The sequence below is a fragment of the Pseudorasbora parva genome, chromosome 7 (assembly GCF_024679245.1).
Source record: "Pseudorasbora parva isolate DD20220531a chromosome 7, ASM2467924v1, whole genome shotgun sequence".
NCBI classification, from domain to species: domain Eukaryota; kingdom Metazoa; phylum Chordata; class Actinopteri; order Cypriniformes; family Gobionidae; genus Pseudorasbora; species Pseudorasbora parva.
In genome coordinates this window covers 44,666,652-44,684,707 of record NC_090178.1, presented here as the reverse complement: position 1 = coordinate 44,684,707, position 18,056 = coordinate 44,666,652, and the positions used below count along the sequence as shown (strand labels likewise).

General features: G+C 37.6%; 1 protein-coding gene across 1 annotated transcript in view; it reads right to left on the bottom strand.

The window, feature by feature from the left end:
- Positions 1 to 86: 86 nt before the first annotated feature.
- Positions 87 to 18,056, bottom strand: part of rpa2 (replication protein A2) — a 50,309-nt gene continuing 32,339 nt past the window's right edge. Inside the window, exons 7-9 of the mRNA XM_067449328.1 lie at positions 12,060 to 12,182; positions 11,667 to 11,761; positions 87 to 300 (exon numbers count right to left, since the gene is read on the bottom strand). Of these exons, the coding sequence (XP_067305429.1) occupies positions 213 to 300; positions 11,667 to 11,761; positions 12,060 to 12,182 (306 nt within the window). The 3' untranslated portion in view covers positions 87 to 212. The remainder of the gene's footprint in view (positions 301 to 11,666; positions 11,762 to 12,059; positions 12,183 to 18,056) is intronic.

Genomic DNA, 18,056 nt, shown 5'->3' with positions numbered 1-18,056 from the left:
ATGCAAGGTTTAACAAATATACACTTCAATGTCCTTTTTACTGCTTATTCTTTAGGACATGCAGACATCTAAAAAAAGGAAATGAGTTTGTAAATGTGTATGCTTTTATTAAAATGAACAAAAAGGACAAACATTATGGTCTGTTTTCCTTGAATGCAACAAAAATCAGAAATGGGCTTATTGAGGCCTGATTACAGATATGACAAATGTAATTAGGCTTCATTGTCTGTCGATCTGAAGTGGTCCTCATCAATGGTGGAGAAAATGTGTCCCTCGTTGCTGAGAAAGTCCACAATTTGCCTGTGAAAAGGTAAAGAGAAGCGATAATCAAATTTGTTTCATGACAGGGTGTGTGTGTGTGCAGCAGACAGAGACTTCATTTCTTTCTTTTCCCAGAACAGTTCTGAATCAGGGATTGAAACACTTTGAATGCCGGCTTGGGTTGTGTTTTTAAGATGGCTTTTGCATACAATTTTAGTTCAGTGTTAAAAAAAAGAAAAGAAAAAAAAGGTGTTGACAAGCGTTTGCATGTTATCAGAGCTATGAAGCATCTGGTAGGAAATGAGAGAAGTTCACAAATGAACAACCGCTCTGTTCAGATAAGCCCCACTTTTATACACGGTATGAAAAAAAAGTTTGGGTTTGGCACCAATTGGGTTAAAACAACCCAGCGTTTTTTAGAGTGCATGGCTTGGTTCCAACCAGACTGAGAGACAAAAGGACAATTGCAGCATTATTTGACCATTTCTACACTTTAAAGTGAGCAGGCTTGACACTTGACGCACCGCTTGACATTAACACCCGCCAACCTGCCATTTGCGGGTGGGATTTCAGCTGTGGTGTGAACATTAGCCGATTTGGCGGGTTGATTTTATTGTAGTAAGGTACACACATCATCGATATTATCGATGTCAAAATTGTGGCCGGTGAAAATGCTGGGTGGCTAGAAACTCGTCACAGCAGCTGGTGAGCAAAACCCTGCCAAAACTCATGTCGAACCCTGGGCTTAATAATCATGTTAAGAGATTTTCATGATAAACAATGCTATATAATTGGGACAATTTTTGGTGTATGGTAAGGATATAACTTTAAACTGTGAAATGACTAGTTCAACTTTGTTTTCTGCTCATAATGAGAGCATTGAATACTCTGTGCATTGTTTGTTTTACGTAGATCCTTATTTTAAGCAAAACATAAACATGACCTTCTGCCATATATTTTAGGGCAGGATGATGAGACCTAAAATCAATTTCTCAAATCATTTATTGAACGTTTTTCCTCGATTACAATAAATGAACGATTATTTCGTTTTTGTTTTTTTTGCCCTCATAGGTCACTGACTAGGTTTGTACTGTATATATGCTAAACTATTAAAATTGGAATTTATTTTCTTTCTAATGAAAGTGTTAATTTCTTAGCTTTATCATTTAAAAATAATTGAAGGAAACTAACTTTGATGGTGGCATTAGGGACGCCTGAACCTTGAACCAGGACTCGTCTTGTGCAGATCTACTGTATGGCAAATGTCATATTGCTCAGACATAACTCAATTTCAGCAGTTATTTTGTCTAAGGGTCGTAACATTTCTTACAGATTTCTGCTCGTTCTAAATCAGACAGATAATCTATGCTATCTGTTGAGTATGCTACTTTAGTGAAAAATCAAAGGACAACGCTGACCGGGTTTCTGTGCTCCTAAATGCGCCCCCGATCTTCACGTGATGTGACTGAGTGCCCCAATATATCAGTGCATTACTTCAATATAATTATACACATCTGATGGTCTAAAAACACATGAATGTTCAAACTGGCAAGCCTTAAGAACCCAATTCACAAATTTTAGTGACAACAAGAGAAAGTGATCTGACTTCAGGGAGTGTGTGTTGTCAGAGGCACAGAAAACAGCTCGCAAGCACTGACGTGTGATGTTTCCATGTTGTTGTCCTTTAATGGCATGAAATCGCTTGAACGTTCAAATTGGCAAGCCTTTAAACACATACGGATTACAAAACCGAAATAACTGACATGAGGAAATTACGTTGGTTAGAGAGGCTCTGAATTTCAGTTTCAATTACTTTTTGATTAATCGTCCAGCCCTAATATATATGCATTTTAAATTCTTAGAATTTGCTTTGGCTCTAGGGAACCATTATCCTCCTTATTGAGCTCTATTTTGAATATTATTCCAAAAAGATATTGTCTGGGTAGGAAGTACAGAGACTGGACCTCTTGGAACTTGAACTGAATAGCCCTGCATTAAAACATTAGCATGTTGGCCATTGGTTAAACATGTCTGTGACTGGGTAAATTGCTCAACACTGCCAAAACATCCTGTAAAAAGAAACCTTTGACGCTCTTCACAGATCGCTCAGACACGAGAGCGTTTGAAAGCAGCCGCCTATCAACACTGCTCGCTAATACTGGTACTGTAGAAAAGGCTGGCACGGTAATGTTTTTCAAATTTAAGTATCGACTTGTACCGAAGTACTGGTACTTTAGACAACCCGAAAAAAAGCAAAGCCCATTCAACCTACTGCCTAAATTGTTAAGTGTGTCCATGAGGCCTAGGATGAGGAAACTGCAGAAAAATAATGGAGGCAGTGTCAAGTATGGCTACACACATGCATACTTCACAGCACTGTACTTTATTAACCGACAAGAAAAACATGAGATTTTTCACACAGAGCTTGTGAGAAAATGAAACTTCACAGTTTTATTGCCATTTTTTATCAACATAACATCTACTAACAAATCACACACGTTTGTCTGGCATGGACATTCAGCAAGATATGCAAAAGAACATGCACTGCTCTGCTTAAGCATTATGAGATGAGAGTTTATAAGAAATCTTTCTACAATAAATGCAACCATGAGCAGTGCAAACAAATCATCAATAGTTGGTACCCTTTTGTGGTCAATAAAGGGTTTGTTCACCCAAAAATGAAAATTATTTAATTAAATACTCGCCCTCATGTCGTTGGACACCCGTAAGTAGAGGTCGACCGATTCATCTGTTTTGCCGATTAATCGGCACTGATAGCTGATTGGTGGAACAATCGGTTATCGGCAAAAATCAATACCGATAGTTTTTCCGGTTTGCGTTCGTTGCGGCAGCGGCTGAGAGGGCTGCTGTCATTATACAGTAGCCTACGAGAGCTCTGAGAAGGGTCTGCTGGTATTATATAGCGCGAGAGCGACCTCTAGAGACCAAATAAAAAACGATCACTGTTTACATTGACACGTGAGGCTGCGCTTCACAGAGCGCGCTGACACATCTGATGCACGTTTAAAACACCAACAGAGAAACGGTATGAATACAGAACACTTCAGTACGTAGCCAAATCATTATAAAGTAATTGTTTTTTACAGCAGTATATGTACTTTGTCGTCGAGGCTGACAGGACGCTAATATTAGCAGCAACTGTTACCTCAAGCATTTAAAACGATGTAACTGAGAAACTTTTATTGATGTGAGAAACTGTATCATGCATCCACCAGAAATATAAACGCATTAGACGTTAATACATATGTTGTTATTTTGATAAAACAGTTGTGTTCTAAAAAAGCGAAATGTTTGGATTTAAATGAAATGATAACACTTAATATAATACAATAATATTCAATTTGTAACATTAAGTAAGGTTAATAAATGCTGTAGAAGTATTATTCATTGTTAGTTTTATCTGTTAACCTTTTTTATGCACTATGAACTAACATGAATGATCAAGGTAGAATTGTATTAATACATGCTGTAAAATGTGCATTTAGTTCATGTAAGCTAGCTAAATAAATACATCCTTGTTAACAAATGGGATTTGCAGTCTGTTAATTGACATTTACATACATGTTTCTAGGTTATAGCTAAAGAAACATTTATTTGTAATATTTTAATGTTTTAGTTATTTTCTGTAGAATTTTTTCAGAACTCATTTTTCAGTACTTCAGTACTTTAAAAAAAAATTGTAATAAAGTTCAGCACTGCTTTTTTACCTGTTATTTTATGTATTATTATTATATTTTAATCTAGTATCTTTTTAAAAACTATCGGTCGATTAATCGTTTATCGGCAAGCGAGGTCCAACCTAGCTATCGGTATCGGTAAAATCCACTATCGGTCGACCTCTACCCGTAAGACCTTCGTTCATCTTCAGAACACAAATGAAGATATTTTTGTTGAAAGCTGAGAAAGGCTTCAGAAAGGCCTCCATTGGCATTCAGTACATTCCCACTCACAGGACCCGTCACTGTAGCATACAATGGCAGAGAGAGGCGAGACGAGAGTGTGAGTAATTAAAAATGCCTTTAAAAGCCTACATCTGGGCACACTTCAGCTTTTATGAACAACCGTAAGCAGGACCAGGAGAACACATGCACTGTGTGTAAATCAAAGCTATGATTTATCAAAATGATTTCATTAACACTTGGGCACATAAATGTGTCTCCGCAAAACGGATATAAATCCGATCTTCAATTCCAGCACTATATGCAGATTTAATGGAGTTCACGTCACGTCAAAACAACAGATATGAGCTGCATTTTATTAATCAACAGCTAATTTTACAATTAAAGACAGCAATAGGAGAGAGCGTGGACACAGCACCGGTAAGATCATTCAGTTTCTTTACTTTTAATGAAGATGACTATGTTAAGCACCTACGCTTTCGGTTTAATTTGCGGTAGTTTGTGCATTGGCTTGATGAAGAGATACTCGTCTGTGGCAATGCATGAGGCGGTTGCGCTGTCATATCTGGCTATAACATAACATGACCTATAACACACTCACAAGTTTATATTTTTTATCATTGTTGGGACGAGTAAAATTGACTTGTGTGATTTCAACAGCCAGATGTATTTAGACTTTAGTTTTCACTGTAATGCGACCCAGACCACCTCCTGAAGTGGCTTTTAGTATTTTGTGTATTTGTTCTAAATACTCCTGTTCTCTTCTGTGCCCAGACTTATAACTTAAGGTTCTGTTCATATAACTGACTGACAAAATTGTATACTTGAGGATGCAGTGCATCATCAATGCATCGTGATATCGAATTAAACCGAATCAATGACATGATAATTGTAATCGAACCAAACTGTGAGACTGTGTAGGTTCACAGCCCTATTATAATCTACTGTTAGAGAGAAGATATTTGAAATGGTACAATCTGGATGGAGCTAGACATCTCAAAATAACCTGTTTAGTAGCCATAAAGTTCAAAACACTGTTGTGCTGGATTTTTATTTTTAAAGATATGACAAACTGTGCATTAGTGTTTTTGTGGCCAGTTCTTTTAATAACCTAAAGTCGTCGTCCTGGTGCGCACGCACATTGCAGCAACAAAGACTTTTAAATAGCTTGCTTATTGAAATAAGTCGGCCTGCCTCCGACTAAAGTTTTTTTTTCTAGTTGACTAGTAGTTCCTTATTTAAGCCATTAGTCAGACTAGTAGTTCTTTATTTAAGCCATTAGTCGACATTTATACACACACTGTAATTTTCATCATGGGTACACTTCAACTTTGAGAGACAGAATGAGAAAAAAAAATCCCCCAAAATCACATTGTCTGATTTTTAAAGATTTTATTTGCAAATGATGGTGGAAGAGAAGTATTTATTTTGTTACCTACACTGCAAACAATTATTTAGAAAAAAAGTTCCCTGGTTGCCTTAAAATTTTGAGTTAATACAATGAACATCTTTGGAGATTCAACAAACTTTATTAAAATATCATTAAAAGATTTTTATTCATTAAAATCCATTAATTAACCATTAAGTTATGTTTGCTATGCTTAAGCAACAAGGGGATCTTCAGAGTGACATGAAGAGATCGAGATCTCTCTCTCTCTCTCTCTCTCTCTCTCTCTCTCTCTCTCTCTTTCTTTTAATAATGAATTTAAATAAATGTGGTCATTTGTTCATATAAAAACATTTCGATGGCTCTACTTTATTTAAAGCGACGGTGGAACTAACAAGACGTAAGAAAACAACCGTCATTTTAACCTGTCTCTTAAAAAGCATCAGTTACTGCTTTAACTTGTTTTTAACTTTGCATATAACCATGGTATAAGCGGGATAATCCACGGCTAGCCATGCATTAAATGATAAATGGTTCTTCGCCTCTACGCCGTGCATTAAAATCATTTAATGCATGGCTAGCCGTGGATTATCCCTTACTTAATGCGCTATAAACTAACATGAATGATCAAGGTCCAATTGTATTGCTCAAATATTAATACATGCTGTAAAATGTATACTGCATAATGCATTTAGTTCATGTAAGCTAGCTAAATAAGCGAATACAGCCTTGTCATCCTTGTTAACAAATGGGACTTGAAGTCTGTTACAGTAGTCTGCTACTCTTGTAATACAGTTCATCACTGTTCTACTTAGTGTTATGTTTAATTATTTGTATTTTTTTAATCCAGTATCCATTTTAAAAATGATCAGTCTGTTAATCAGTTATCGGTAAGTGCAGTCCAACCCGGTTATCGGGAAACTCCACTATTTGATGAAACTATGAAAATATATCTATGCTAAACTTATTCTTAGCCTCTAACACACACACACACACAGACACGCACGCACGCACGCGCACACACACACTGTGTGTGTGTGCGACTGTGTAGGTTCGCACGCACGCACGCACGCACACACACACACACACCTAAGCATTTATTAGCCAATGGCTAATGATAGATATTGTTTAGCCAGAGTGAAAAATGTTTTACTTGCATTGTTTAGGGTTGTAATGGCAATCCTGTTTCCTTAAAAAGAGTCTTTTTTCAAAGAGGCAGACAGCCGCCTTCATGTGACATACAGTAAACCCAAATGTTGTTTACTCTGCAGTGCATAATAGCACCAAATTGATTAAAAAACAATAGATTGACCCAAATGCACCAGGGCTAATCAGAATGAAGCCCCAAAAGTGTGAAAACAGATCTACACTGCGGGGGTACAGAGAACAACCACAGCAAACATCCTGAGAGTTTTTTGACTATACAACCTATTTGATATTCTATAATTAAATCAACTATTTCAATATATTGGAAAATTGTGACTTGCATATTTCTCATGTCTGTGAAGCAGTAGCCCAGGGCCATTCAAATCTTACCCTGGATGCAGAGTTTACCCAATGCGGTGCAGAGTTTAGCTCCAACCCTAATCAAACACACTTGAACATGCTAATCAATGTCTTCAGGATCATTAGAAAAGGCTTGTTTGAGATGCGCCTTGCCTCGCCTGAAATAAAGGTGAGAGTAGGCGGCTGCAGTGAGGGGAGGGGTGAAAAAATTGCAGACAAGCCGGACAGTTCTCTCTTCTCGTAGTGGATCAGACACCTGCGGGATCAGTTGCGGATATCGCGGGATTCACACTCGTGCGCTCTGTTGCTGATAAACTGGATGCAATTTAAGTTCTGATGGTTTTATATGAAAATAAATATTATGAACAAGAAACCCAAAGTTTTTGTTATTTATTTCCTTTCGAAAGGCCTATTTATCAAGCATTTTTATTTTAATTACACACGTTTTTATATATTTTTACTAATATGACAACAATCACATAACCCACAGAGAGATCGCACTGTCCGAGAGTTTGGGAATATTCACACATATTTTATACACATTAAAACATGATATCAGTTTTAAAATCAAATATTTTAAAAAGCAACCATACATCACGGTTGTTTAAACCAATAAGCATTAAGCTGTGTCGTCAGCAAGTCGTTTCCCATCGTGCTTTTGCTCCGCGCAGTCGGTGAAGAGCAGCTGCGCTCGACTGCAGAATCCGACATATCCGCCTGGCCATCGCGAGAGATTTTTGACATACGTCGGCATGACATCAGAGCAAGGCGGACCGCCCTCGGACACATTTCTAACCGGCATGCATCTCGCGCTGATCACCGGTGATCGGTTCTGCGCAGATTTTGCTCATCTCAAACAAGCCTAAAATCACAGGTGGGTGTGTTCGATCAGGGTTGGAGCTAAACTCTGCAGCGCATTGGCCCTCCAGGGTAAGATTTAAATAGCCCTGCAGTAGCCTATATGCTGAGTTTCGGTTCATTTGTGAGACACGCTCCAGTTCACGGAGACTGATATGACAAAGCTCTTCCTGTTAATTTTCTTTATTTTACTAAGGCACAACATTTTCTTGTTATTGTAAGTTTACAAAAAATTAAAGTAGACATAGTTTTGAATGATGTATTACTCCTATCTGTATGACCAGAGTATTTTGAAGTGTCATGAAACCCCCCTGTTTTAGCCTGGTCAATCACAACTCAAAGTTGGAAATGGTCTCTGAAAATGGGCGTGTAAGGCTGTGGAAAAGTGGGAGAGTAGAGGGGAGGCAACAACCAATAAAACACAGACCCACAACACTCATTATATAGACACATGCATATTAAAATATGACCACAGAGGGGGAAAAAACAGTTGAGGGCACCGTGATACATTTTAAAATGATAACCCTTTAAAACAACAAACTGCAAAATGAGGGAGGAACATCTAAATGTCTAATAATATATTTTTACTACACTTCGGGATGTAATAATTCAGTCGTAGCTGGTTGAAAATCTACACAAATGTGTGATGATTCAAGTCGACTGAGATGTTAAACAAAATCGCGATACACGGTTTAAACAGCAGGAACGCTGAAACCATATACTGAAACCTCGCTTTACAGAAACGATAGCAATGAGCAAGTTGTAGCTAGCATTACGGACTGTGTGCACACTGGCGCAAAGAAGAGTGAAATAAACAAATGTTTTCAGTTCATTCATATCATTCATATAAGCTGCCAGCAGAGTTACTTACATCTATGAATTTTAACACTTTTTCACATCGGGTCAGAAAATGGCTTCTTTCACAACAAACATGTTTACATAATGTTTAGTTGATGTGTAGGTCATAGTGTATTTGTAAATGTATGTTGTAGAATGAATGTAGGGTTTGATTATTTTAATGTTGTTAATGTATTATTTACTTGATTTGTTTACATCAGCCTGTCCAGGGACTGCAGGTGTAAATTAGCACAAGTGCTACAACCTGGTAAAATGCATCTTTCCTTTAAAGGGATCCCCTGGTGTTGAGACTTGTATGGCTTAATATAACATAAACAATGTCTCTTACTGAAATATGTAGTAGAAAACCCATGAAAGATCTACGTTATTTAAAAAAACGATTTTATATTTGGACCATGGGCGGCGCCATTTTGTTTGCGTTCTAGGTTGATGACGTAGAGGGGTTGCACTACTCAATCAGCTGGCGTTACCCGTAGCTATTTTTACCACAACGCAACTCGAAAATTGTTTCAGAGTTAAACAAAACCAATGAATTGCTTTGTAATTGTACTTGAAACACACTCAAACATACATGTGCACACAAACTCACCTACACAAGTCACAAACAGATCGGCGGGCGGGCACACACACCTGAGAGACTGCTCTGTCTCAATCGAGATGTTGGGCTGCCCAGTCTCCACGACAGGGGCTGAATCTAAAATCGACCTCCTATACCCTGAAATAGGGCATTATTTGAAGGGACGGCCATTTGTAGTGTTGTCCGACACCATAGTGGACATGTTCGAGTGCAGTCATTCAGTCTCACGTTGCACCGCAGTAACGAGTGTACAGCCGATTTACAAACAGCTGTCCTGTTTGAGGATTTGTTTTAAAATTTCAATTGAGCTACTATTTGACATAAAATATATATTTACAATTTACAAAGAAATATGCAGAATTTTGTCTGAGAAATAAAACTGACACTTACACATCTCGCTGTCATGTAAGGGCCCTATTCATGTTGGACAGACATTTTAATTGCATTTTGTGTCTGTTAAGAGGCACCCTTTAATACCCTTTACGTTTATGCCCCCATTGCTGCCGTTTTAGCTGAGTGGGGGCTCTGGGCATGAACTATAACAGCTCCGTGTTGCAAGCACCAATCCGGTTCGTTTTTTTTTCTTCTATAGACTGTACTCACAAATGTATAACAATCAAGATAAAATTCCCTGGAGTTGTCCTTTATTCTATAAATTGTTGTATAGGTGCTCTTGTGGGAAAATAAAAAAACCTGAATATACAATGCATAATAAATGTGAGTTTATGAATTGGCTGTACATCATTCTAGAAATCTCATTTAGGGTGCGTTCACACTTGTAGTTCGGTTCGTTTGGTCCGGACCAAAAAACAAAAACAAAACATAATATTCCTGGTCCGCTTAGCGTTCACACGGGCATTTTTAACAGCGAACCTAAAGTTACCGAACTAAAGGCACAACGGTCACAACAACTGCTTACCGAACATTCAAAACAACGCTGTGTGCGGATTACACGCGCGGGCATTTTATGCGTGTACATATGGCATTATTTTTTACCAGAGAACTCATGAAGAGCTCATGAAATGTTTAAAACATTCAAAACAACGCTCTGTGCTGGATTAAACACGATCATTTTATGCGTGTAGGCCTACATGTGGCATTATTTTTACCCGCTGAGAACTCATGAAGAGCTCATAAAATGTTCAAAACATTCAAAACAGCAGCAGGATTTCCTCCGTTGTGCAGAACAGAGACGGCCGTTCTGTCGTCTGTACCGGATAATAATGGGCAACACAGGAACTTTGATGAGAAGAGCCAGGTTTGCTTTTTGTGTGTTTTTTCTAGCTTTTTCGAAACATGCTCGTCTGACCAAATATTGATGAGGCACTTCCTCGTTGCTCCACGTTTGCCCTCTAACGTTAAAGTTACTCATTTTGGATACACGATCTTTCCGCGTCGTCAAATCTGCTGACTATGCGTCGCATCTTGTGACAGTACGTCCGGTTTTTGGTCCGTTTACATGTCTTTGGTCCGTGTTGCGTTCATATATCAATCGAACCGCACCAGAGTTCGTTTGGAAGCTGACCGAGACCCATCTTTTTAGCGGTCTCGGTCCGCTTGTTTGGTGCGCACCAGGGTTCGGATGGCAGCGTTCACATGTGTTCAAATGAACCGCACTAAACGAGCAACCGCACCAGGGTTCGTTTTAATCGAACCAAACATGACAAGTGTGAACGCACCCTTAGAAAGGCCTATTTGAACTGCTGAATTTGACCCATCCTTCAGAAACAACTTTTTTTGGTGCAGATATTTTAATACTCAAGCTAGCTTATACAGCGAGTAAACAGAAACGGCAGTCTCTGTGCTTCTCACTCTGGTGTGTGTCTGTGCAAACAGGCCAGATCATAAACGGTCATTTAGGCAGGGTTTCAAAAGTGAATTTTGCATAATAGGTCCCCTTTAATGGCTACAACACGTATAGTACAGTAGAGATATTTTATTTATCGTTTTTTTCAATTAGCGATAGCGGATCATGAATGGAGCTTTACTTGGGCCATTATCTATTGAGTGGAGCGTGCTGGCATTGAGCGGAGCAGCGATAAGAACAGATCAGTAAAACTATTGAGTCTCAAGTCTTATGAAGTACATGGGAAAAATTAACACCAAGCTTCCTATTGCAGGCAATAGAGGAAGCCTTTTTAGAGAAATGACGTCCGTGCTGTTCTCACAGCTTATTCAGTGTCACCAAAGAGAAACGGAAACTAAGAAAGAGGAAGATAAAGATCAAATCTTTTGCAGGGTCAAGGTCCACTACAAAAGCTCTGTCTTTATAAAGACACATCCCAGAAGGAGTTTGTACCTGATAACACTGACGCTCATGCTACTAAGCTTCTGCTTGAGGTCTTGCATGCTGATGCCTTGAGGCTCATGACAACTCTTGATCAGACCCAAAACCTGCACAAAGACCACAAGCCAACATCAGTAAAACACAACTCTAAATTTATGTTCATATTATGTTCATATATGAGTCAAAAAGCCACAGACAATGAAAAAGAATTGGAGTGTTGTATATATTTGTGTTATTTTATGATCTAATTTTAAAAAAAAAATTGTTTAAGAAAAATACTACATTTATAATATGTAATGTATGACCTCTAGATGACCATTTAATATATATTATTGCTTTAAATTTATATCGTCACACACATATACACTATGTGTGTAACTTGTACAATGAAGCATTTTGACTCACCTGGTTCTGGTTGGCACTCAAACCGTTGACTAGCATGTTAGCACCAGAATAGCTTCCTGCAGACCCCATGCTGCCCATGCTAGTGTGAGACACGGACATTGTGCTCGTCCCTCCACCCCCTCCCTGTGAAGAAAAAGCATCTATTATAAAACACACAACCTAAACAAATACATCAATGGAATAAAGAGATATACAGTACCGGTCAAAAGTTTGGAAACATTAATATTTGTAATATTTTCTGAAAGACTCTTATGTGCATCATTTGCATTTATTTGATCAAAAATACAGAAGAAAAAAATTTAATATAAAATATTACAATTTTAAATAATGGTTTTCTATTTTAATATACTTTTAAATGTAATTAACTCCTGTGATCTAGGGCTGGGCGATATGACGAAATATATCGTCTGGACGATAGAAAATGTCTATCGTTTTATATAAGGCTCTATCACTTACGCCACGATAAGGCGTTTACGGCAGAATTTTAGGTCAAGATGCACCCCACACCACGGCATGACCATGCACGCTGCAATACATAAACAAACATGGAGGAAGACGGTAGTAGACGCGGTTCAGACCAGGGTAATTCTCAGAGTAATTATGCCAGAGTGGTGGCATAAGCGCTCAAAACAAACTTCAGACACAGACGCTGCAACGGGCCTTTACGAGCGGCACCCATATAGCCATATATTGAAATATTTTAATGGCTGGTGTAGGGATGGCAAAAACTAAACACTTTCTTGACCGACCACCGAGCCTCATTAGCCGGTTAAAACCGGTTAACCGATTAGTTTAAAATATGCTGCGCTATTTGAAATAACAGCCGCGAGCCGCGCACACTCTCTCTTTCTCCCTCTCTCACACACACACACACACACACACACACACACACACACACACACACACGCACGCACTATCCTAGCGCTGCACTTTTTTTAAATCCCCCACAGCACGAAACATGAGTCCCGCAAACGCGCCGCCTGAGGACAATGGCTCCTTAGTTTCGAAATGGTTTGGGTACAAGCTGATCGCGTTGAAAATAAAGGCATTTGTCTAGCGTTAGAAGCTCATTTGAAACATTGCCGCGGCTCATTTAAGAAAATGACAGCTCCGAAGAGACACCGCTTTAGATCGAGGTAGTGCTAGCAATAATAAAGAAAGACGATCAACACCTTATGTGTTACCACTGAAATGTAGATGTAATATATTTCCAAATGTAAGCCCATCTTAAGCGATATGCACGCTTCATACTGTCGTCTGCTCTGGCTCTAACCTTGAGGTTTTGGTTTTAGCCTGTTTACTTTTTGCAAACCTTGTGAGCGCGCAAACCCAAACGCTGTGACCTCGCGGGAAATGTTTTTATTGGTTTATTACATTTACATTTAATCATTTAGCAGATGCTTTTATCCAAAGCGACTTACAAAAAAGGGTAGAGCAATAGAAGCAACGAAACAAACAAGTACTTTATTAAGTAAAGTTATTAAGTACAAACAGGCGAGTTATGAAAAATTGAGTGCGAGGGATGTGTTCACTTCACACAAAAAGATTTTGGAATGAGATGCTAATTGTAGTAGCGTTTAGTCCACTGTCTATAATAGCCTAATTTACAGATCACTTTTTTTTTTTTAACTGACAACTTTGATCGGTTAACGTTGATACGGTCAACCATCGGTCAAACGGTCATCGGTTAACATCCCTAGGCAGGTGTTAACTTTACCAACAGTCTTGCTTGAAAAAAAGGTTCTAAATAAAATAAAAATGTAGTCCATACTACCTTTATTTGTTTTCTATATCATTTCAAACTGCATTTCAACATTGCAATTTTGTATAGTCTATTCATAAACTGAATTAACAGAAAAATTGCTAGATCGTTATGTATATCGTTATCGGGATATCAAATGAGCTATATCGGGATATGAAATTTTGGCCATATCGCCCAGCCCTACTGTGATCAAACCTGAATTCTCAGCAATATTACTCCAGTCTTCAGTGTCACATGATCCTTCAGAAATCATTCTGATATGAGGATTTATTATCAATGTTGGAAACTGTTGTGCTGCTTAAAGGGGAACTTCAGCGCTGGGAAGATGGATCTGTATTTAAACTGGGTCATTAATGTAGTAGAAATGTGAAATTATTTTTGAATTTGGTGCCTTCTAGACTGAGAAAAGACAGAAAATGTGTTTTTGTCTCATGGGGATGAAAGGCTACAATTCCCAGAATGCACTTTTTCACTGCCCTGCTGAAGTAACCCTTTAATATCACAGGTTCCAACATATGCAGCACAACTGTTTCCAACAGTAAAAATAAATCATCATATTAGCATTATTTCTGAAGGATCATATGACACTGAAGACTGGAATCCTTTTTTTTATACCCTAAACAGACATCCCTTTTAACCAACCACGGTGTAAGTGCGTTAATTCTTGTTATTTCTAATTGGTTATTAGAAATAACACTGTCACGGGGGCACAGGTGATCAATTCTGTTTTTCCTTTATTATTTCCTTTGTCATATTGTTTGTGATGGTTGGAAGGGGCGAGCCAACTTTCTGTTGACTGTATCGTATTTCATGTCATGTGTGTAAATAAAACCAAAGAAGGCAAATTCGCATCGTCTTTCTTTAATATCAAGATGATGTACTGTGAACGAGTCACGAGCCCGCTATCTAGCCCCAATGTGGCTATTGGATGCCGCTAATACACGGCTCCAGACTAACATCTGAGAACAGCTGCCCCAGCCAATCTACAGATGGTGGCACTGGAGGAAAATTTATCAAAAAGTTAATTTAATCTAAGCTTGAATTGGTATGCAGATAAAACTTTTATGAACAACAGTAGTGCAACATTTTTTTTTTTAAATCAGGAAAATGTCAATATTTTACTCTTATTAAATGTACTATTGATATTGTAGTCTCACACAGAACTGACCTTCATTGAGAATAACAGGAGCGCTCTTTACTTGTGTTCTGTGTAGGGTTGGGCATCGTTTTGATTTGAACGATTCTGATTCCGATTCCGATTCCGATTCTTACTTTCGATTCCGGTTCTTTTCGATTCTCGATTCCGATTCTTTGAGGGGTGGAGTCAAAACATGTCACATCGATATTCAATGCTATTTTCAATACCACGGGGGAAAACGCTGCATATACTGTCAATTAGATATTTTTTTTATATAATTGTTTTTTTGTCTGTCTTTTGAAAGTCTAGACAATCAAACATTTCTTCTGAAGAGATCACTTTATATGATAAAGCTTTTTCTCATATATAAACATTGATCAATTACTATTAAAATTATCTCACAAATATTTGTTAACTCAATGTATTTTTTACAACGGGGTAATTGTGTTGCAATAGTTTACACACAGCACAAGTAAGCTTGATTTTGAATGGTAAATTGAATAAACAAAGATACATATTACAAAAAATAGCACAAATAAATACAATAGAATAAAAGATATAAATGAAATAGACTGCTTTATTTTTTCAGGTAGGTCTAACATTCAGGTAAGAAACTGAATAAAAAAAACGCAAAGTGGCTAAATAAATTTAAAACATTGGATAATGTTTTTGCAAAAAATTAAATAGTTTCATATAAAAGCATTAAAGTTAGACAAGTTGGTCAGTCAAGAGCAGTGTGATCGTTTGTCTTTTTGTAGTTTGACTTTGAATAACAAATGACTGCTGTCCCTTTAAGAACTGCTTGTTTCAGACTGTGTTTACATACTGTTCAAAATGTGCACTGAGAATTAGTTTGAGTGTATTTGACCAATAATAAGCTGGAAAAAGAAGAGAATATTTGCACTTGTATGTCAGGGGCGGCTTTATTACGGTAGGCTATGTGTGTGTGCGCTTCAGATGTGAGCTTGAAATCTGCGGGGATTCGTAGAATTATGTGCAATCCCGCGCGAAATTGAGACCGATCACACACACTAACACGCTGTCGTAAGGAAACGTCCAGCAGAACGCGCGTCCATCGTGTTCAGAGGTTAACCGGCTGAATGAGAATATAGGGGCTGCGTGTCAACTCGCTGTCGGTCAGAGAGGAGAGGAGAGGAGAGGAGAGCAGCTGGGATCGATACTGTAGGCTGAGCAGGCTATCGTATCGTTTCAGATATTTCAGTATAGATATTCTTGACAACACTAGTTGCACTGTGCCGACCCAGGCTTTTAAAAGTGAAATAAATCCACACTTCAGAGCCGCTTACCGGGCTTCCATGAACAAGCTCCGGAAATCAGGTGGCCATGGAAACCAAAACTTGCGCGCTTGGAACCGAAGATCGGAACCGAAAATAAATTTTCTAAACGATTCCAATGGAATCGTTATTTTTTAAACGGTTCCAAGTTGGAACCGGTTCTCGATGCCCAACCCTAGTTCTGTGTAATTCAGTCACAATTAGGGCTGCACGATTTGGGGAAAATATATAATTGCGATTATTCTGGGTAAAATTGCGATTGCGATTTAAAATGCGATTATTGTTATTATTATTTTTTACAAATGAAAAGTGTGTGTATATAACATTTTATGTTTTTATATTAATGTGACTAATAATAATTATTATGATTATTATTACTGCTAAAAATATTTGTAAAAATAAGAAATATTACCATTACAATAAAATTTTCATAATTACAAATAAAAAAGAGTATGTCAGAATAAATATAACAATATAATGCTAATTATTATTATTATTTTGTAATATTTTAAAGAAAACTTATTTTACAAAAAAAAAAACTGCTGGGTTACCTATTAATATGCAGACAGCCTATGACTAAAAAACATTAGAAAGGTCTAAGCCTAAAGAGTTATTGTAATATATATATATATATATATATATATATATATATATATATATATATATATATATATATATATATATATATATATATATATATTATTTTTTTTATTATTGATTAGCCAAACGTTTTTAATTCATACTGAAAGCCAGAGGGCGCCCTCGAGCGGAAAACGCCACATTTGCGTCAGAGAAGTAATTGACGTTAGTTTTCAGGAAATCCATGATGTGAAGCTAACGCTGTGTAAACAGAAGATAGAGATGCTTTGATTAAGCATGATGACAATAAACACGACTGCAGCAAAATATGGAGTATTTGAGTTCTTCAAGCCGTCAAGGGTATTTTCATAATAATAAAGTGTATTATAATGCAGTGCTGATTGGCATAGAATACTATAAAAGAACGCATCGTCTGCCTTACACTGATGAGAAGCCACATCAGCTCACACACACTCGACTGACGATATAAACGAGGTAAAACATGTTATTAAACGTCTTTTGTTGAACAGGTTTATGAACGCTTCACTAGTTTGTGAAGATGTTTGACTCGTGTTGCTTTTTCAAACGCACGTTATAAGGTACTTTAAGACGGAGCAGCGTTTATTACAGAACCGCTCTTCGCTAACACTGGACATTTATTTATTTAATTAAAATCGCAGCCTTTGAGCTTTCATAATCGCACACAAGCCAAATCGCGATTGCGGTTCGATTTCGATTAATCGTGCAGCCCTAGTCACAATGTAAAGTTGTTTTTTTTTTAGACTTCGGTATTTGGTTTTTATATTAAGGAGTGGAAATGGCTAATAAGTCAATAAGGGCTTCTATGTCATCACCTACTGCTTATAGTGGTAATATCATGTCTTTTTTTTTTTTTAAATAAAAGTGCTTGTTTGCCACAAACTGGCCTACACCTTTAAACTTTTAGTTTGACAAAACATCACATTAAAATGGGATTATATTTAGAGCTTTAAAAGTACTATAAAAAGTGCAAAACACTGGACAGCCCTTGAAAACTGCTTGAATTTCACTCTCAAAGGGTCACACGAACCCTGAGATTAATAATGTAAAAAGGGAGGGTTACTACATTAAATCCACTGTGAATGTTGGTGATTTGTGGACTGACAATGGTTTCTCCTGCTTTCCACGTCAGCGCTGTTAGTCTGATATCTACGGCTTATAACTAGGTATGGGTATCGTTAAGG